The sequence below is a fragment of the Pelodiscus sinensis genome, chromosome 1 (genome assembly GCF_052426305.1).
Source record: "Pelodiscus sinensis isolate ZL-2025 chromosome 1, ASM5242630v1, whole genome shotgun sequence".
Taxonomy (NCBI): Eukaryota; Metazoa; Chordata; order Testudines; family Trionychidae; genus Pelodiscus; species Pelodiscus sinensis.
The window spans coordinates 127,584,515-127,606,666 of record NC_143052.1 but is presented as its reverse complement, the minus strand read 5'-3'; the positions used below and the strand labels follow the sequence as shown (position 1 = coordinate 127,606,666).

The 22,152-nt window shown below is 48.7% G+C and overlaps 2 protein-coding genes and 1 pseudogene across 3 annotated transcripts in view; all 3 read right to left on the bottom strand.

The window, feature by feature from the left end:
* Positions 1–22,152, bottom strand: part of TULP3 (TUB like protein 3) — a 50,091-nt gene extending 27,939 nt beyond the window's left edge. For both annotated transcript variants that reach the window (XM_089770652.1, XM_075900305.2), the window contains exons 1-2: positions 22,019–22,152; positions 2,754–2,805 (exon numbers count right to left, since the gene is read on the bottom strand). In XM_089770652.1, coding sequence (XP_089626778.1) covers positions 2,754–2,805; positions 22,019–22,059 — 93 coding nt within the window. In that variant the 5' untranslated portion in view covers positions 22,060–22,152. The remainder of the gene's footprint in view (positions 1–2,753; positions 2,806–22,018) is intronic.
* Positions 7,989–14,114, bottom strand: LOC142818722 (uncharacterized). Its single transcript, XM_075900300.2, has 2 exons — positions 8,733–14,114; positions 7,989–8,535 (listed from the first exon to the last, which is right to left on the bottom strand). Exons 1-2 carry the CDS (start codon positions 9,273–9,275, stop codon positions 8,119–8,121), a joined length of 960 nt encoding a protein of 319 aa, XP_075756415.2. The 5' UTR covers positions 9,276–14,114; the 3' UTR covers positions 7,989–8,118.
* LOC149525631 (myb/SANT-like DNA-binding domain-containing protein 7) lies at positions 10,817–13,292 on the bottom strand (annotated as a pseudogene).

Genomic DNA, 22,152 nt, shown 5'->3' with positions numbered 1-22,152 from the left:
GAGGCAGTCACCTCGGGATGTAGTGCCCACTCACTGGGGCTCTTGTACATTTCAAAAGCAGAATCGTAGCAGAAGCAGTGCAAGGGGCTTCAGTCCCCGCTCGCACCATTTCCACTGTGCCTCTACCGCCCCTCCCCCCTGCAGAGATGGTGCTGGGGAGAACCAGCTTTTAAGCCAGCTCCCCCCAGCACCAGTTCCTGCTCCCCCTCCTTGCTGCCTTTCTCTGATAGAGGCAGCAAGGTGTGGGGGGGAGCAAATAGTCACATCACCAACTGACTATCCGATAAGCTTCTGCTTATCAGATAGTTGACAAGCTGACTAGTCTCTTATATAGAGTCTAATAACTCTAGGGATGTAAGAATTAATCAGTGATGCGCTATGACTTGTGTTAGGAATAGGGATGGAAAACACTGGGCTCATCAATTAACCTTCATGGTTACACACAGGCTCCCAGAATGTGTGGGAAGCCAGCTTAAAAGCTGGCTCCCCACGTGTACCAGCTCCTGGGAAGCTGCCGTCCCTCCCCACCCACACTGCTGCCTCTGTATCTGAGACAGCAGTGTAGGGGAGCAGTAGGTAGTTAGATCATCATTATGGATTTCTGGCCTTAAAAATCTATGAATCCACTGATGGATTAGGCACTAAGCCAAAGGGGCCTGTGCCCAGGGGCCCTGGCCAGGTGAGATCAGAAAAAGCCCTGCTGCCAGGCGGTGGACGCTCAGAGCCCTGGAAGAAGCACCAGACATGGCAGGAGAAGCCCCAGTTCCCTAACCTCAGTAGCAGCACTTTACAGGGGAACCCCCCGTACCTTCTCTCCACTTCCCAGCAGAAGCACCAAGCAAAGCCCTAGCACCTAGATCCATCTGCAGCTCCAGACTGGAAGCATTCTCACTCCCTGCTGTGGCTTCAGGGCTGGCAGAGTTCTCTCCCTGCCATGCCTCTGGAGTTGTGGTGGGGAGAACAGAGCATCTTTAGTCTTGGAAGGGCAGAGAGGAGCAAACAGGAGGGGTTGGGGCTGAAAAGGGAGGGACAGTGGGTGGAACAGGAGTGCAGCCATGGGGGAAAGGGAAAATGGGGTGGGACCCTACGTGGGGCTGCAGGCAGCCCCCCCCCACTTGCTGCAGCTTAGGTCCCCACCAAACTTTATTCCATCTCTGTATGAACCTATACTCACCTTAAATTTCACAGGGCAGACTAGCAAGGATGAATATGTTTATTTAAGTGCCCTAAGGTATTAGGGATGTAAGTGACTAGCTGACTATTCAATAAGCAAATGCTTAATGGATCGTTGACTAGTGACTCAACTAGTCGCTTCCCCCACTTGCTGCCTCTATCAGAGAGAAGCAGCAAGGGAGGAGGGAGCAGGATCCAGTGCTGTTGGGAGCCGACTTAAAAGCTGGTTCTCCCCAGCACCGTCTCTATGGGGAGAAGGGACAGGGGTGCAGCAGGGAACTACCAGCGCTTCCACCTTTGAAATGTAGCAAGAGCAGAGGTCTTGCTACATTTCAAAAGCAAAAGTGCCACCAGGAGCGTGGGGTCAAACAGTTCCCTGCTGGCCCCGTGCTCCCTGCTTTTGAAATGTACAAGAGCCTGGCATTTCAAAGGCAGAGGTGCTCTTATCAACTAATCAAATAGTCGATGCACATTACATCGACTATTTGATTAGTTGATTAATCTAAATTTAATATCCTTAATAATTATGGTGATCTGCATTCAGCAAGTTGTGTATCAATCAGTGGTTTGAAAAGAGGTACAATTCCTGAATGTTCTTCCAAATCAAATGCTAAGCCAAAATAGGTTTGTATTTAGAAAAAGGAAGATAAAAAGTTGCTGGAAGTGTCCTGTCAGAGGGTATGTCTACACTACCCTCCTAGTTCGAACTAGGAGGGTAATGTAGGCATACCGCACTTGCAAATGAAGCCCGGGATTTGAATTTCCCGGGCTTCATTTGCATAAGCGGGGAGCCGCCATTTTTAAAACCCCGCTGGTTCGAACCCCATGCAGCGCGGCTACACGGGGCACGAACTAGGTAGTTCGAACTAGGCTTCCTAGTTCGAACTACCGTTACTCCTCATTTCACGAGGAGTAACGGCAGTTCGAACTAGGAAGCCTAGTTCGAACTACCTAGTTCGTGCCCCGTGTAGCCGCGCTGCATGGGGTTCGAACCAGCGGGGTTTTAAAAATGGCGGCTCCCCGCTTATGCAAATGAAGCCCGGGAAATTCAAATCCCGGGCTTCATTTGCAAGTGCGGTATGCCTACATTACCCCGCTAGTTCGAACTAGCAGGGTAGTGTAGACATACCCAGAGGGATTAAGCAGTTCTTTCTACTGTTTAGAGAATATTTTAATTTCTGCTTTGATGTTTACACTGGATAATTCTTTATCGAGATTAATTCTCCTCTCTTTTGATCATCTCAGTGTTGTAATGACTGAATCCTAATGAAATGAATAAAGCAACACTTGTAGGAAGCACAAAATATTAAGGAAATCAAAACAAAAAAAGCGGCAAATTTTGCCCTTGAACTAGTGATAACCAGAAAATCCTTAAAGGCGGCAATCCTTAAAGGTAGCAATTAGTTCTTATCAGTCTCTAACCATCATTCCAAGTATTTATATTATACTCATCAACGTGTCTTTGTGTTAACTCAGACTAAGTTATTTCGAAATAAAGCTAGTTATTTTGAAATAATGTTGCTGTGTAGACGTACCCTCACAATAACACTTGCCAACTTCTGCACCGTCTATTCACATACCTGGTTCTCTAGTTTCAGCTGACGCAATTTTGCACTTTCATCTTCAAAAACACTGAGAAAAGGAAAGAAGAAAAAAAGTATTAATGCACTGCAAGTGTATGTGGTGCTCTACAGAGGAAAGACTTGGTTCCAGAACAAACAAGTTTATAAACTAACTGCCAGCCTGCAATGCACTTTTTACCATACTGGAACACCCAGTTACAACAGTTCTTTGATAGGTTTAAAAACTCATGTTTATACTGCAGTTTATACAAGACAAAATTATGTATTAACCATATTCATGAAGCAATACTGAAACAGCCCATTACCAAGGAGGCATTTTCCAGAGTGTCTAAAGGTTTAGTGAGAGGTCCCGCAATATCTAATCGGAGTGGAAAGAAACACAATACTTATGGATTCTGAAGCCACATGTTCTGAAACCAAAGTCTTCTCTAATAATAGAGCTGAAACTGTGGCAATAGCTTTTTTTTTTTTTAAATCATTTTCAGCAGAGTAGATTTTCCCTGGAAAACAGTGACCCATCTTGGTGGAAGTGTCATGGCTGTTGTCTTTAAAAAATGATGGGACCAATGAGCAGGTAGACAAACTTAATGGAACTTTGAAAGCTGAGGGTATGTCTACACTATAAGATTAGATCAAATTTATTAAGGTAAAATGTTTAAGCACCTGATCTTGTAAAGTCGAAGGTGCATGTCCTCACCATGTGCATGAGGTTGACGGTGGCTACCTTTGATATTGACAGAAATGTACTATGGGTAGCCATCCCACAGTTCTTGCTGTCTTTTTGCATTCTGGGTTGGCTCCCAGTGCCTGATAGGACAAAAACATTGCAGCGGGTGGTTCTGTCATCAGCATTGAAGGATAAACTTAATTTGTTGTCAGTATGACCTCTGTGTGACCTGGATGTTAAGTCTGGTCTTTGTAAAGAGGTACATGTTTGAACACAGGTATACAAAAGGAGGGGATAGATGAAACTGGTTTGAACCTGTTGTAAGGCCTGCAAAGGGACTGTGAGGGGACAAATAATGATTGGAGGGAATTTGGTGCAAAGGGGCATGACCTGTATATGCATGCAATTGTAAGTGGTCAGTGAAAAAGGGGTAATTACCATGTAAGGCAGTACAAAAGACCTTGCCTTTTGTTTGGGCAGTTGCAGAAACTTTTTCCTGAGTATCCTGGAGATTTTTGCCCTGGAAGGCATTCCTGAATAAAGCTGGTTGCTTAAGAAGGGTGTCTGGAATTGATTTGGTAGGGGTTTTGGGCCCCCATCCAAACCCTCGGATTAAATTCTCCATCAGCATCCTATGTCTTCAGTACCCCATAATGCATTTATCTCCTTCATTCTCCCCCTACTTGAAAGCAATGGCAAACAATCTTTCTGTGCCCTTTTTACCCTGGATATCTTTGCAGACAACATACCAGGGCAAGCACAGACTAAGGATGTTAAAAGGCAGTTAATTTACTAGTCGACTAGTTGATGGAATTTCCATCGACTAGTCAATAGGCACTTCTGCATTCCTCCTTTGAAATGTACAAGAGCCCCAGCAGGAGGGGCAGAACTCAAAAGAAGAATGTGGACCTCTGTACAGCATGCCACTGCGTGCCACTAGGAGCCCGGGGTCAGCTGATTCCGGGTTCTGGCAAAATGCCACGGAGACCCCGGGGTCATCTGGGAATACCCAGCTGACCCTGGGCTCCACGGCAGCTGCCCCTCTGAAATATGCGGAGGCAGCCACTTTGAAGTACGCCTTCCCCTCCCCCCCGTTGCTGCCCCTCTCTCAGAGAGGCAGCAAGGGGAGGGGAATATCGACTAGTCAAAAGACTATGAGATAAAGAAATGTTTATCGGGTATTTGACTAGTCTTTAACATGCCTAGCACAGACCCTGCTTACCTTCAAACTGCTGTGGCAAGCATTGCAAACACCTCGTGTATTACGCTGCAGCTTGTCCAGAGCTTAGCCAGAAGATGCTGGAGTGAAGAAGAATTTGAGGAGGCCAAGAACACAGATAGGCATGAAACCACTGAGTGCAGCAATTGGCATGGAACCTTGCAGTACCAGACTGCTATTGGTCAGATGGGAATCAGTTTGGAGTGGGGTAATCTACAATGATGACTGCTGCGATCCAAGTAGCCAGGGCAATCAATACTCTTCTGCTAGTAAGGCTACTGCCTCTGGGAAACGTGCAGGACACGATGGTTGGCTTTGCTGTGATGGGGTTCTCTGTGGTGGAGCAGTAGATGGAACACTCATCCCTACCTTGACACGACCTTGACAAAGAGCACATAAACCTAATGGGTACTTCTTGTTGGTGTTGAAGGCACCAGTGGATCACAAGGGCTGTCTCATCAACATCAACATGGGATGGTTGGAAAGGGTGCGTGATGCACATATCTTTAGGAACTCTGGTCTCTTCAGAGTTGCAAGCTGGAACTTTCTTCCCAGACCACAAAATTAGCATTGGAAATGTTGAAATGCCAATAGGTATCTTTGGAGATACAGCCTACCCCTTGCTCCTGTGGCTTATGAAACCATACACAAAGAGCCTGGACAACAGTAAGGAGCAATTCAACTATAGGCTGAGGAAGTGCAGAATGGTGGTAGAATGTGCTTTTGGCCATTTAAAGGCACACTTTCACAGTTTATTGACTAGGCTAGACCTCAGTAAAAGCAACATTCCCATCGTTGTGGCTGCTAGGGTTGTAATAGTGTAGCCAGTTAAACAATTAACCAATAAACTAATGTTTATTAGTTAATGCTATTGCCTACATGTAATACCCTCTCCCCTTCCCCCTGTTTTGCATTTAAATACCTTGAGAGCCAGAGCACAAAGACCACAGTGGGAGAGAGCCAGCGTGCTTGCATGCAGGCTCTCAAGTTCTTTTAAAGGAAGACCCACTTATCAGTTAATCATGTACCCAACAAAATTTTTGTTGGCTACATAACCAAATTACATGCCTTCTAACATCCCAAAGTGCGGGTGGCTGTGTACTTCATAACATCTGTGAAAGTAAGGGGGAAAAGTTTCTGGCAGGGCAAGAGACTCCAGGCAGATTGCCCAGCCACTAATTAGCAGCCAGACACCAGGGCAATAAGGAGAGCACATTGAGGGGCACTGCAAATTAGAGAGGTTTCGAAAACCAGTTTCTCGAATGACAAGACAGTGATGTAACAGTCATGTATGTTGTTCTTAACAAGGTGTTCTCTGCATCATGATCCTGTTCTTCTTAAATCATGTATTTTTATTTAGGAAACACAGGGAACAGAGACAGAAAAGGAGTTCTGGGCATGAGGTCAGGTGGCAGGGAGTGTGCGAGGGCAAATGACATATTACAATCCTCTTTGTGTGGGAATGACAGCCTTTTGTTTCAAGGGTATGTCTACACTACAGCGCTAATTCGAACTAACTTAGTTCGAATTAGTTCATTCGAACTAAGCTAATTCGAATTAGCGCATCTCGACTTAAAAACTAGTTCGAATTAGCATTTTGCTAATTCGAACTAGCGCGTCCACACTGATTGGACACTGGGGAGCACTTAAGGGCGGATGAAACCGGTTCTGGCAGGGCATCAGGTCAGTAGTTGCTTTGTGTGGCTGCTGTCTGAGGCTCTCTGAGGCTCGTGCTTAAAGGGACCCCCCCTGGACAGCCGGTTCTCAGCTTTTCCACTTGCTTGCCTACCTTGCCAAGGGACAGCAAAGCGTTTTTCTCTGCGCCCGTCTGTGTCGGTGCTTCCCTTTGGGGACGCCGCCGTAGGTGGCAACATGGAGCCAGAGCTTGCCCTGCAGTTTCTGGTGCAGTTTCTGGACTTGCTGCTGCAAGCCTGCCAGCAATGGCTGGAGGCTGCCTGGCACCACCTGGTGCACGTCAGCCCCCTGCCTCTCCGCCTGGCGACCCTGGGAGCCATGGAGCAGCTGCGGCGGCGCCCAGGTGCCGGCGTGCACCGCCACATCTGGCGTCTGGACACCAGCAGCGACTGGTGGGACCGCATCGTCCTGGAGCGCTGGGGAGACCAACAGTGGACCCAGAACTTCAGGATGAAGAGGGACACCTTCCTGAAGCTCTGCGAGTGGCTCGCCCCTGCTCTGCGCAGAAGGGACACTCGCATGAGGCCCGCCATCCCCCTCCAGAAGTGTGTGGCCATCGCCCTCTGGAAGGAGGAGGTGAAAGTGCCCCGCACCGGAGGGGCCGGTCTCTCCTGGCCGTACTACACGCCGCCCAGGGGGGTTGCTTCCGGGAGTGGGGCGCGGGGCAGTGCCAGGGCACAAACACTCCCAGCCACCCGGGCGCCCCACTGATTCGCGCTTTGCTGTGTCTCTCCGCAGGTGGTCAAGGCCATCAACTGGGTGCTGCTCCGCAGGGTGGTCCGCCTCGCTGTCCCAGAAGCGGTCATCCGGGGGTTCGGCGCCCTCAGCTTTCCCAACTGCGGGGGGGGGGTCATTGACGGGACGCACATCCCCATCCGTGCCCCGGAACACCAGGCCTCCCAGTATGTGAACCACAAGGGGTACTTCTCCGTCATCCTGCAAGCCGTGTGTGACCACCGGGGACAGTTCACGGACATTAATGTGGGCTGGTCCGGCAAGGCACACAACGCACGGGTGTACCGGAACTCCTCCGTGTGCCAGAGGCTGCAGGCCGGGACCTTCTTCCCCGACCGCCACATCAGGGTCGGGGACGTGGACATGCCCGTGTGCCTGGTGGGGGATGCGGCCTACCCCCTATAGCCCTGGCTCATGAAGCCGTACACGGGGCACCTCAATCCCTCCCGCCAGGCCTTCAATGCGAGGCTGACCAGGGCCCGCATCATCATTGAGGGGGCCTTCGGGCGACTGAAAGCCCGATTTAGATGCCTCCTCACCCGCCTCAACCTCGCCGAGCACAACATCCCTCCCTTGGTGGCAGCATGTTGTGTGCTGCACAATTTGTGCGAGAGGAAGCGGGAGGCTTTCCTGCCAGCCTGGATGGCTGAGGCTGACCGCATTTCTGGCCAATACGCTCAGCCCCGCACTGCCGCCGTCCGGGAAGCCCAGCGGGGGGCCGTCCGGATCCGGGAAGCCCTGCGGGAGAGCTTCCATGTGGAGGAGAAGGACTGAACTCTCCCTGCATGCCCCACTGGAGCCTTCTTCCACCCTCCCCCCCTTCCCCTTTCCCCTTCCTAACCTCCCTTCCTAATGCCAAATAAAGACACCTGTTTTGGCCAAAAAAATCTCTTCTTATTTTACATAACTGGGGTGGGGGGAGGGAGGAGTGAGGGTGGGAGAGGGAAGGGGGAAACCTGGGAGGAGGGAACTGGAAGAGGGTGGAAGGGGAGGAAGGGAAGGGAAGGGAAAGCTCAGGGTTGGAGGTCCGTCTGGGCTCTCCCGTCTCACAACACTGCGGGTGCGGGGGCCTCGGGGGGGGGGGGAAATGAGTGTGGAGGGTGGGGCAGGAGGAATGGGGGGTGCGGAGGAAGCGGGAGAGGAAGCAGGGGCAGCAGGGGGAGCAGGGGTGGGAGGAGGAGCGAGAGCTGGGGCAGCCGCAGGAGCTGGAGGAGGCAAGAACCAGTCGACCAGGGTCTGGAGGTGGCCTCTGAGGGCACGGCCGTGCTCCTCCAGCGCCTCCAAACTCCGCTGGCGCAGCCGAAGGTCCTCCCGGACCCAGTGCTCCTGGTTGCGGAGCAGCTGCTCCATGAACCAGAGGTGCCGCCGCTGGTAGTCCTCCTGGTTCCTGGTGTGCCTACTTGCCCGGGCGCGGGTGGCTGTTGCAGGAGGGGTGGTGCGCCCTGCAGTCCCAGGTGCTGCGGCTGTGGTGAAACAAGAGCAGCGGTCAGTTCTCCCTGGGGACAAGGTGGGTGAAACCCAGCCCCCCTCTGCAAGGCCAAGGCCCCTGCATGACACAGCTGCTGCTCCATGGTGGGCAAGGCCCAGGCGCACGGTCCCTGGGCTCCCTCTCTCCCCCTCCCCCGCCCCGTACACATAAGGAGAGCATGATGGTACTCACATGTGGAGCCCTCCCCAGCCTCGGACGACACAGGCGATGTGGTCTGTGGGGTTCCTCGGGGGTCCTGGGTCGGCTCCCGGCAGGCTCCTGGCTCTCGGCATCCTCTGGCACCTCCTCCTCAGTGTCCAGGACGGGTCCCTCAGCCCCAGGGTCGATGACCACCCGGGGGGCATGGACAGCGTGAGCCCCCAGGATGCGGTCCAGGGTCTGAAAGTGGGGGCAGGCCTCCGGGTCGGCCCCTGGCAGGCAGGCCCAGGAGTACGACTGCCGCAGGTCCTTGATTTTACAGCACACCTGCTCCCGGGTCCGCTGGTGGCCTCTGGCGGCCAGGCTGTCAGCCATGCGGCCGTACATGGCCGCATTCCTGTGGCTAGTGCGGAGATTGTGGACATTGGAGGCTTCCCCGCAAACCTCGATGAGGTCCACGATCTCCGAACCTGACCAAGCGGGCGCCCGCTTGTGGCCCCGGGCAGGCTCCTGGGAGCCGCCAGGCTGGTCCCAGGAAGAGGGGGAGGGCTCGGTGGCATCGGGTGGCTGGCTCATGTTGTGCCAGGTGCAGGGTCTGCTGGCTGGGTGCTGGCAGGCTTGCAACTGGCACAAACTGTGTAGCCAGCCCGTGCCCCTTTAAGGGCTCCGGGGCTGGGAGGAGGGCAGACAAGTTTCCCTGGTGTTGGCCAGAGTGGCCACCAGGGCAAGCTGGGAAGAGCTAGCCTCCCACTAGTTCGAATTAAGTGGCTACACAGCCCTTAATTCGAACTAGCTAATTCGAACTAGGCGTTAGTCCTCGTAGAATGAGGTTTACCTAGTTCGAATTAAGTGCTCCGCTAGTTCGAATTAAGTTCAAACTAGCGGAGCGCTAGTGTAGCGCCTATCAAAGTTAATTTGAACTAACGGCTGTTAGTTCGAATTAACTTTGTAGTGTAGACATACCCCAAGAGATATCCCTAGCAGTTGAATGCAAGGCTGCCCTTCACTCCCCCACCCGCCGCACATTATAGGGTGCCTAGGAGAGAAGGCTATCGAACTTCGCGAAGCAGGCAGGTAGTTCAGCATAGAGTGTCGGGGGACTCTGCTCCAGATGCTTTTCCTGCACCGCCACTGAGCACCTCAGCAGCTCTGTATGTGATAAAGGACCAAGAGCAGTGGGCAACAGATTCACGGTTGCAATTGCTGTAACGAAAAATATGAAGGGCAGACTTTAGAGAAGATACATTGTAGAACACAGAAGCTAATCTTTTACCATGAAAGAACCTCTGTGCTAAACAATAGGCATATGTTATGAACAAGACCAAAGTCATGTTTTTAAGTGCCTAATAGGCAGGTACAAGACACAGATCTACACCGTGCATCTGGACGTGGTTTGGAGGCAGGCGTGATAAGCAACAGGCTGAGTTTCTTGCTCCTTTGTTTCCGCTTTGAAAACATGTGACAGAGTGGCTGCAGCACTCATAGCTAGGCATGCGTATGCGTTTGCAAAGGGGGACCACGGATGTGAGGAGCCCTGCAAAGACGGGTGGGGGAGTTGGGTGTGATTGCTGGGGCTCACATGGTCAGGATGTGTTTGCCACACCCGTTTCCCAGGACAGTGCAAATTTCCCTTCCCATAGGGACCTGCTAGGGAGCAGGAAACCAGGCAGGACTGCAGGGGCTCACATGGTTAGCAAACCTGGCGTCATGCTTTGTGGGAGATGAGCAAATGGAGGTTGATGGTATGTTACAGAGATTCCCCTGCTTCATCCAGGTTGCCATACACGATATCAGTCTTCTCTAAATCATAGAGCATGATAGGGAGCGGATGCTGACTGACTGTGGCCAGAAACCTGGACCTTATGCTACAATGCTTGGTGTAATGAAGCCAGATCACTTATTGCTAGCTTGGTGTAGAAATGTATCATACGGTGAACAACATCATAAGGCAGGCCTCCCCAGAAACCTTCTGAGAAAGATGAAAGAGTACCTCTATGACAGCTTTGTAGAGACGTGAAGGGAGCATTCCCGCTCTGTCTCCAGATATGTTAACAAACTGTTCTGAGGAGCCCCTGATAAGTAAGTGAAGTGACCACTGCAGATAAAACCCAATTATCTTAATGCATTTGTGGCATGATTATAAATGTAAATTCACCAAAAATGCCCTCCCCGCCATCAGAGTCCAGCAGCAATAAATCCTGGGATGAGGGGATTGGCTCCAAAGTTAAAAAACAATCCTGGCTGTTAGTATCAAATCTTCCACTTGCCTGCTGAGCATTTTCCTCTTCTTTCTCCTCCAGTGTCCTCCCTGTTGCCAGAGGTGCCTAAGAGTCTCTTGGGAGGTATCCATGGAGAGTTCTGAAACACTGGTTAGGTCTCCACCTAAAATCCCATACAGCTGCTCATAGAAGCTGCATGTTTGCTGCTCTGACCCAGACCAAATCTTTGCCTCCTTTGTTTTCTGGGATGCCTGCCTAAGCAACTTTATTTTCATGTGGCACTGCTGGTTGTCCCTACTGTATCCTTTTTCCACCATGCCCCGTGCAATTTTGGCATCAATATCAGCGTTCCTTCTGCTGCTTTAGAGTTCTGCCTGCACAGATTCCTGTCCCTACACAGCAATCAGATCCAGGATCTCCTTCATGCTCCATGCTGGAGCTCATTTGCAACATTAGGCATTCATGGTCAGGTGTGTGGCTGAGGAGTGATGCTGTGCTCACCATGCTAGCCAAACAGGAATTAACATTCAAATGTTCCCATGGCTTTTCCTGAGTACCTGGGAGAGCAGGAGAGTTGAAAGCGCTGGCCAGAGAGGTCACATTGGGGCGCTGTGGGACACCTCCTGGAGTCCAAGAACGTTGACTTTCACAGAGCTGCATTTATACTACTCCAAAGTCGACCACAAAAGGTCAAATTTGGTGTTACTCCTCTCATCAGGCAGAAGTACATAAATGGACTTTAACTGCCCTGAAAGTCTATGTTAAGATTATGTGTCTCCAGGTATGACAACAACTAGGACATTTTGCTCTTGTTTCTTCTAGATTTGTACGGAAGCATACTTCTGAGTCTACTTTGTTTTACTCCCTTTGATCTCCTATATGGGAGGCAGGTGAGGGGAACCTAAATTTAATTTGAGACTCTTGGGTGGGCACTTGGCAGGAAACAGGACTTTGATGGGGGAATATGTATCTCATTTTAAGGAGAATTTCCAGATGATGAGGGATTTGGTGCAACAGAACCTTAAGAAAAGTCAGAAAATTCAGAAAGGTTGCTATGATCAGTCTACTGAGGAAAGGTCATCTGATATTAGTGAGCTGGTATTAATGTAATTCCTGTGAGGGGAAAAACAAAATGCCGAATTATTGGGAAGGACCTTTTGATTGAAAAAAGAATGAAGTCACATATAATGTAAGAAAGCCTCAGACCTCCAGCTCAGGGTAGGTTATATAAATTGGTTAAAAGCTTACCATGGAAAGGCTGTGATTATTATACGTTGTGCTGATGAGAAAACATCTGCCCCTTTAATTGATTTGGTCAAAACAAGTAAAGAAAGAACTCTACTGGAAAGCACTGAGTTTGGGGAGAGTTTAATTCCAGTTTCTCAGCAGGAAATGTTGGCCCTTTTAAAGCACCACAAATATTTTCCCTCTGGCCAGATTTAACTAACAAGGCTATATGCTTCATTCAAACCACAGTGCCCCATCAAGCTCCTAGCAGGACAAATCCAGGAGGCGGGAAGCATGCTGCAAGTGGGGATAATCAATTTTTTAAAAATGTCCCTAAGCACCTACTATTGTGATAGTTCCTAGGAAGGACAAAGCCATCAGATTTTCTCTTGATTTTATGCAGAGGCAACTTGTCAGGGGGAACCTTGGGAGAAGAGCCGGCACAACTCCTTTCTGCCCAGGCCCTGCCTCTTCATGTCCCTGCTCTGCCTCCTCCTAGTCCTTATTCCGTCCTCTCCCCGCCTCTTCCCTAACCTTGTTCTGCCCCGTCTCTTCCCTCAGGTGATGTGGCCCAGAGGGAAGAGGACTAGTAGGGCTGGCACCAGCAGCAGGTGTTCCCCGCCCCTCACTCATGGCAGTAGCTCCACAGGAACGGATTCCTCTCCCCGCACATCAGTGAGGCCCACAATCTCCTTCAGGTTCCATGCTGGGACTTGTTTGCAAACCTGGGTACTGGAGGTGGCCATAGAGCTCATGGAACTTGAACTCATGGCCGGGTGTGCTGCTCAGGTGTGCTTGCCATGCTGCCCACACAGGAAATGAAATTCAAATTTTTCTCAGGGCTTTTTCTGGTCACCTGGAAAGCAGCAGAGTTGCAAGTCCTAGCCAGAGCGGTCACAGCAGGGCTCTGTGGGAGGTCTCCTAGAGGCCAAGAATGTTGACTTTCACAATGCTGCGTCTACACTATCGTAAAGTTGACCATGCAAGATCGAATTTATCATTACTACTTGTGAAAAACAGAAGTGCCAAAATCAACTTTAATGGCCCTTAAAGTTGAGGGAATGAGCTTGTTAGTGTAAACTCATTGTTTAGAAAAATCAACCTAATGTGGTTAAATTAGACCAGGCCTAAATTTACTTTTAGTCATCATAGAAGCACAAACAAAAGCAACTCCAATAATTAAAGAACTGAGTCAACTAATAGGAATAGGTCTTTACTTCTATTACTTCAACTCTCTATGATGTTATATTTTTAATAATATGATCTTATTTGTGGCTTACTCTATTCATTTAATAAAAGCATAAAACAATTGCATCTGTAGAGATACTGGAACAAGATTTTAACAAAAACAAACAATACTTTTAATCTTAAAAGTGTTTTACAAACAAATATTTCTTCACAATATCCATGACTAATCTCAGCAAGGAGATATTTCAAACAGTAAAGCCTATTAGCTTACAATATGACTGATGTAATTTTACTCTTTCACTCTTGGGAAGATGTGCAGTACCTGCAGCAAGAGTGGAAAATGTCCAAACTTCTCCCAGAACTAAAACAACTCTCTCATTGGTAGACACAAGACACTCTCGACACCATTGTATTTAGATGGATTGCCACAAAACATTTCATATAATCAGTTTTCTACAGACCCCTAGATTATAGAACTGCACATCTATTTCTAAACACTGTAAACTGAGGTTGCATCAGCATTTCAATTACAGATCTTTGTTTTCAAGCAGTTATACATCAAGAACAAATTTCAGCTTGTGGGAGCAGGTCCAGAATCTAATGTTGGTAGTAGACACTTTTACAAAGGTTTTGCAAAATGTGTTTGGTTATTTGAGTTATAAGAACTATTACAAATTACGATCATATATATAGTAGCCCAATGTATGTGACTAACGCTGAAATGCTGGCTGTTGCCTCTGGGCGGTGCTGTTGACTGAGTCACGTCCTTTGCCTCCTGCCGTGGTACTCGGCTGACTTTTGCGCCACTCAGCTGGGCCGCCGCGGGGGAGCAAGCGGTGCAAGCGGACGTTTGGGCCCCGCGCTCCCCATGCAGCACGTGCATGGGGAGCGCGGGGCCTAAACGACCGCTTGCACCGCTTGCTCCCCCGCAGCAGCCCAGCTGAGCGGTGCAGAAGTCAGCGGAGTGCCACGGCAGGAGGCGAAGTGGGGGGGCGGGGCGGGGAAGTGACGTGCGGTGTGACAGTGGCTCCAGGCCCCGCCCCCTACCCGTGAACGTCACCACTCCGGCCCCTTTTGCTTCCTGCAGGCGTGCATGGCCAGGGGACGGGTCCTGGAGCTAGTCAGGTCCTTCGCCTTCCGCCATGACGCTCAGCTGACTTCTGCACTGCTCAGCCGGGCCACCCCATGGGAACAAGCGGCCGTTTGGGCTCAGCGCTCCCCATGCAGCATACGGCTGTTTGGGCTCCAAAGTTCCCCAAGTGAGAGGCAGGAGGGGAAGGAGAAGAGAAAGAGAGAGATGGAGAGAAAGGCAGGAGACGGAGGAGAGATGGCGGAGGAGGGTGGGGGAAGGCAGTAGGAGGAGACAGAGACACGGACATGGAGGAGAGACCCGAAAATCCCATCTTATGATAGGCTATAGGCAAGTTCAATAAGAATATTATACCATGAGGTCACTTTCAGTTAGATTTTTAAGGAGCCATAAGGGCTAAAAACCTACTTTTTTAAAAAGACATTCACTTCCTTAAAAATCTATTCAGTTAAAACTGTACACAAAGCCCAAAATGCCCAGCAGCAAGTACTAGCTCCATCAAACTTCTGATTAAGGAAACAGAATACAATAATATAATTAGGCAATAGTAAACAAAATATGCAAAACTTGTATGGTTAACACCATCATATGTACTCTCAGCACACAGAGCATTTATCTGTGCTTTTCTTTCTCTAGGTTTCCACTGTTTCATCATAGGTGTTATGGTGAGATGAGTTCTCTTGTTTACTTACCTGTTTTGTTGCTTAGCACTATATTGTTGCTTAGCAGGCTCTTAGGGCCTCTTCCTAAACCCACTGAAGTCAATGGGAGCCTTACCATTTACTTCAATAGACTTTGGATCAAACCTTTACAATGCTACTTGTACAGTGCAATTTGCCCATGTGGGACTTTTCTGATATATTTCTTTCAACAGAATGGGGAAAAAAATAGAGTCAAAAGGTACTTTCTCACATTTATAAAAAGCTTAGCTATTAAAAAAAATCAAATTTTATTTATATATTGATATTTTAGAGATTTGTAAGTCTATCTGCAAGTCCATTTGTTCAAAAACTCCTAATAGTAAAAGCTAGGACCATCAAATTTGGTATTCAGCTTCCTCTTGTCCTAACTTAAAGCAAGATCAGGGTTTGGGTGTGCCAGGAAAACGGGATGTGCCTGGAATTTGACTATTTTCCATAACTTGGAAAGGGAGGAGGTAGAGAGAGGAAGGTCACGATGCGAAACAGTCACCACCAGGGGCAGCAAGTGCAGGGAATAGCTATCCTGCAGTGACCAATGAGGACAGCTGCATCACCAAGGGAGTGGCCAGCTAGAGATGAGACTTGCCATCTTGCCTGCCACTGCTCCAAGTAAGTGCCCCTCCAGCCTCAAACCCCTCCCGGTTGGTCCTCTGCCCCAATGCCAGCGCAGCTCCCCCTCCAAATTCCAGCCCGGTTCCCTCAAACTCCGGGCCCTGAGCCAGATCCCTCTCCTGCCCCAGCCCCCGCTCCAAATTCCAGGCCAGGTCTCCCTCGTGCCTCAGCCCCCTCTGTGACTCCAGGCCAAGCCCCACACTCTGGCCCTGACCCTACCTAGGGTGCACTTCAGGAGACCTGCATCTTTGCTCCCACCCTGCCACTGGCCAGACCCAGGCAATGCCAGCTAAATCTTTTTGTAGTCAATAACATACATTACCAGGGCTCGCCGAACCGTGGTGAGCCCCGCTCGCCAGCCGCGCTGTCTGGCGATCTGTGCATGCGCAGATCGCCTGAACCCGGGTCTTCCGGGTTACAATCTACTCGCCACGGGTGAGTAGATTGTATAATTTGTTGAACCCTGTACATTACACTACAGGTATGCCTACAAAGCAATTAAAAACCTGTGGCTGGCCAGGGCTCATCAGTTAACCTTCACAGTTACACGTAGGCTCCCTGTATGCACGAGGAGCTAGCTTAAAAGCTGACTCCCCACATGCAATGGCTCCTGTATCAGAGGCAGCAGTGAGGGGGGAGGGGCAGACAGGAGCCAGTATGCATGGGGAGCTGGCTTTTAAGACGGTTCCCCATGCACATCAGCTCCCAGAGAGCAGCCTATCCCTTCTCCCGCATGTAACCATGCAACTGTGAACATTTTCAGCAGTTACACCATTACTTAAATGCATTTTTAACATCCATAGATTCCAATGGCCAGTTACAATGCAGAAAATAAATTAAGTAGCCACTGTGTAGCAAGCTCTATGCTGGGGCAGCAAAATATGGCCCCTGGGCCAGATTTGGCCCATAAAACCACTGGATCCTGCCTGCCACTGTCCCTCAGCTCAGCAGAAGCCTCAAAGTGGCAAGCTGCGGGGGACATGTGTGTGCATGCCATGTGACCTGATGGGTGCTTTGTGTGCTGCCCCTGTCCTCAGCACAATCTCACTGCTCCCATTGGCTGGTTTCCACCCAATGGGAGCTGCCTAGACCATGCTTGCAGCGTAAAGCAGTGTGCGGCAGGCTACCCCCAGGGCCCATGGTGTGCAGAGAGTACAGGGCCCCCACAGATGGTTTCTCTGAGCTAGGGATGTGAATTGATAAACAGTGACACGATAAGCATCACCCTTACTGGGTAACTGTTACCTGGGAGCAGCCTGTGTGGGGTGGGGAAGGTTGCCTGTTCCCAGCCTGCACAGGCTCACGGGCTGGGACTTGGCAGGCTTGTGCTGGGTGGAAGCAGTGGGGGAAGGACTGCTGGCTCCTTCCTGCTGCAGCTTTTGCCTCGCTCTACCCCTACATGAGGCTGCGGATTCTCAGCCTGCATGGGCTGGGTGCCAGCAGGCCCACAGGGCTGGAGCAGCCAGGCTGGGGTAGCCCATTCCTGTGGCGTGGAGGCCATTCCAGACTAGCCATGGGAGGCCTGGGGATGGGAGGAGGCTCCCAACCTATTCCCATTTAATCAGTGAACCGGTTTCTAATGAAGCAGGATTTTACATCCCTATTTTGAGTGGCATGCAAGGAGCTTACCTGAGGGACCGTCTATCTGCTGGCCATGAGGTGACTGGAATGTATAGGAAAATTAAGTCACAGTATAATTCAGGATAGGGCATCTTTTAGCTCTTCAGCGCTACTGCTTCTTCTGAGGGATTGTGAAGGATAGAGTTACGCTAAGTTAGATCCATCTTATTATCTAGATGAGATGTAGCCAAACTGCGGCTCATAAGCTGAATGCAAGTATTTTACAGTTAAAGTGTGGCTTGTAGAGCCCACGATATCTCCCTCCTATTCTCAACCTACCAGACTTGGGGTGGGGGCAGCTGTGGACTTCTGCCCTACAGCAGGATGGTGAGGCCAGAAGCTTTTGTCCTGAAGGGAGGGTGGTTTCAGGGCTTTAGCCCTGCCCCCTTAGCAGGTGCTGCTTCACAGGGAAGATTGTGGATGACCTGCAACTAATTAATTTGTGAAGATTATCATATATAGCTCTGGTGATTTATTAATTTGGGCACCTGATCTCGACCTCACCAGGCTTCATCTAAACAGGAATCTCTCTACTCAGCAGCAAGAGAGCACCAGCTACACTTCTAACTAATCAAGGCCTTTCAATGAGATAGGAATTTTTAATGGAAATTTGAGGACATTTTGTTTCTTTGGTTTGTTTTTAGCAGCTTCTCCGCCATGGCAAAACAAATTTATTTAAAAAGTAGGACAGGAAGAGAAGGTGAACAGTTTTCAGGAACTTAGGTTCCTGACCAGTATGACCTCCCCTTTGTGAATTATTAAACCTTGTTTTTGTCACTTTTGTTGACGTTGTACCCCATTACAGCATGGAACCAATGAAAAATAAAACAAATACCATTCTCTCCTAGCAACAAAGTCAGCAGTTACACTGTCTGTGCTATACCTAGTCCAGGCTAAACATGACTCATAGTCCCAGTTATGGCTGCTGTGAAATCTATTCATTTTAAAAGTTATTGTGATTTATTTAGAGCAGAAGCTACAAGCTCAAGCAGGAATGTTTTCCACATCATGCTAAAGCAATCATTACTTTCACGCCCAAAACCTAAATTTAAGCAGCTTTCCCTTCAGAATGCTAATTCCCTTACTCATCCACTTCCTCAAAAACTAAAATCTGCATATACACCTCACTCTCCAAACTGCCCTTATTTTATGTCCTTTCACATGAAACACAATTCTGGGTGTCCTCATTCACAAGCAACACAAATATTCCTTACACAAGAGAATACACGAAGTAGACAGGACAGTAGTTTTAATCCCACATACAAAATCTAATTTTTTAAATGAAATAATGAAAGTTATCAAGAAGGGATCAGCAGAATTAAAATTTTAACCCAGGGTAGGTGGCTCAATAAGTAAGTAAAACATCTAAGTTAGTTAGGTTCTTGGAAGCATGAGACTTGGATCCCTGTCCATTTATTTACCTTATTTGAACGTCTTACAAGAACACTGCAGAGAAGAAGTGTGGAAGCCCATGTATGGGCTTCTACAAATCTAGCACTTTGAGTCATTAATGTATGGCCCAACTCAGGCCTTGTCTATACTTCTGGCCGGAGGTGAAAGTAACTGAACATTTCTTACAGGCACTGTCCTATTGCAACCCAGGCTCTGCCAGCTCTTTAAATAGCTCCCTGCTAGCTTTTGCAGCAGCTCAGCCAGCTCTTGCCTGAGCTGCACACCAGGGCACACCCACTTATTTTCACCCCTGCTTCCTGGAATATTGACGCTCCAGAGGTTGATCTTCTGGGGTTATATGTAGCAAGTCTAGTAAGAAACTACTAAATCAAATGCTGAGGGTGTCCCTATTGATCCCACTATTCCTCTGAGTCACAAAGTGTAAGCAAAGTTGACAGAAGAGTTTCTCCCATTGACCTGAGGTTTTAAAGAATGGAACTTTCCTCTTTTAGGAAGGGCTAATCATTTCCTCAATATTCAAGGACTACAACTTTAATCACCTTAAGCAGACTTGTTACAAAAATCTTATACCCTAACAGTTACAAAAAGGTTAAAGAGTGTAGTGTGGACTGGACTAATTACATCCCAATAAAAATGCAAGGGCCTTGAGCAACCCAAAGCTTTGGCCTGATTGCAGGAACAGTTTACAAGTTGACTACAAATTGTAAGGGTTGTAAACCATGTCCCTGGTCTCAGTTGCAATTATAGCAAAAATGAAAGCTTAGATCTCTTTATTTAAATGAGTCATGGCACAGAGAAAGTCCTTACACATCTACTTTAAATGCACTATCAATATTTTACATTTAGAAAGAATTACAGGATCCTGATTCAGGTGCAGTTGTGACTCTGAAAAAGAGACTGCAAAAAGAGCTTTTTTAATTCAATGGATCTAGTAACAATGCATTCCAGCTCATAACTACTTATTTTAGTGACATATTTGCTACCTTTACCCAATGTGATTGTTATGCAGTGTTTCATCCTTATGGAGGGAAAGCTGAAACCCTTCTTGGCTCACACACTGTTAACAAGACTGTTAACTAGATTCCACTTGCAGAATATTTTCCCTGAGGTGAGGTATTCTTAGGTAAGCACACCAACTGCACTTTTGCTACACTTAAAGTGCACCTCACTTGGGACAGGGTTATTGGTGATAAAGTTAAATCCAAGGGAGAGGGGGAACAAGTGACACACACAGCTCGATTTAAATCCCAGGATGAGTTTCCACAGCCAGGAATTAGAAAAAAAATGTATACTTAAAATCTGAGATGTCATATGCAGTTACTAATGGACAAACATGGAAAGCCATAAAGACATTTGAGAGTCACAATTTTGAAGCAAAACTACACTTTAAGAGACACATAAGTGAGTCTTCAGATATGTAAAATAGTTTGTTAAAAATACAATGGCAATGAATTGTTTACCATGTACACTGAGGGTAAACCAAGAAGTCTGCAGTGAAGGATATTTAAATATGATATTAGGAACAACTTTTTAGCTACAGGAATAGATGAACACCAAGCCCTTCTGCACTTGGATCATGCAGGGTTGACGCTGCCTGCTTACAATTACAGCCTCTCTCCGAGTTACGGACCAAACACTTGGCCATAACTCGAGCTGTTCGTAACTCGGACCCCACAGAGTTACACGTGACAGCACTGTTCGTAAGTGCAGGTTGCGTTCGTAACTCGGGGACCGCCTTTACGACCGCTCCATGGGAGCTTTGGTCGTAAGTGTGAACGGTTGTAACTCAACTGTTTGCAACTTGGGGAGCGGCTATAGTGCACTTGGCAGAGGGGCAAGGTCCCAGAATGTTCTGGGGCAGACCCAGCTCTTGTACTATCTCAGGGTCAGCCTCAGCCTCACTGCTGAGTCCCTGGAGATGGAAGGCTTGCAAGGTGCTCGCTAACCTCTGTGCAGCCTGTTCTTCTCTGTCCTTATTGACATGCTGGAGCCTCCACATTTATTCATTTGCAGAGAAATTGTGGAATTCCTGTCTTTGGAAGTTTTTAAGAAAAGATTAAACACACCCTTGTCAGGAATAGTATAGGTTGAGACATTCAATTATTTTTTGTCAAGGTCGTTTTCTTGCTCAAAGTCCAGACTCCAGAGAAACATTTTTCATGCTACAGTAACAATTATATTAAGTAAATAAAAAGATTCACGATCTATTCAAAAGTGATGGTGCTATCAATTTGGACACAATCTGCCTACTAACTATCCTTGGTCTATGTAAGGTATACTTAATCCTTCCTTGGTGTGGAGAGACGGACGATATAGTCTCTTGAGTAGGGATGGCAATGTGTCGTTGACTACACGATTAACCAATAAGCCTATGCTGATCAGTCAATCTCACAGAATTTTTATTTTTGGCATAGAATTCCTTCAGAAGTACAGTATACTGCAGCCACACTAGACAGGCTGTAGCTGTCTAATTTAATTATATAGAGCAAATTAAAATGATACAACCTTTGCATGCAGACACAAGCCTTTTCTTAAAATCCCCCAACTCTGCAGCAGCTGTGGGAACTCCAGCCTAGACTGGCTACCTGATAAAGATGCACTGACAAAAGTCAGGAAGAGAGGATAATGAGGCACTGGGACCCTGAAGTGCAGACAAGTTTTCAAAGAGGATTTCCCACCACTAAATCTGTTATATTAACCCCTTCTAGGTAAGTGTTCTCTCTGAGGGTGGCAAGCTGCACACGCTCCCATATCGATAAACTGTACATCAAAGGAACATCATTCATTTCAAAGACATCAGTCTATTGCTTTTATCTCCTACGGCTACAATTAACACAAGATTAAAATACTGTGATGAACTAACCCAAACCAAGCCATTCCCGTGTGCAGTAATTTTATTTGGTGCTCTGACACAGCCAGGGGCCCTATCCACCAGGGGAGGCCATTGTCCAGCCTGACTGGGTAGGTTTTCCACAGAAGCCGGGGTGGGGAGAGAAGGAGGGGAGGGAAACATTTAAGGGGGCTGCGCTTGTAGCGTGTGTATGTGGCGGGGGCGTGTCCAGGTGCGCTGGGCCCGACAGCGGCATCTGCGGCGACTGAGCCCGGGGCGCCTCACTCGGTACCAGCGGGGAGCAAGAGCCCAGGCACCAGACCTGCGAATCTGCACCAGCCCCAGCGGAGGAGGCTGCAGGACGAAACCCCGGTGCCCCCCAACCCACCCCGCCCGTGCACCTGCCTCCCGGCTCTCACCTGCCACCGCGGAGCCCGGCCCGGTCCCCTGCGCTCTCCATCTTCACCCCGCGTTGCTATGGGATCCCGGCCGCTCGCACTTACCCCCGGTGGCCGCCGCTACCCGTAGCAACCGCACCCAGCACTGAGGCGCC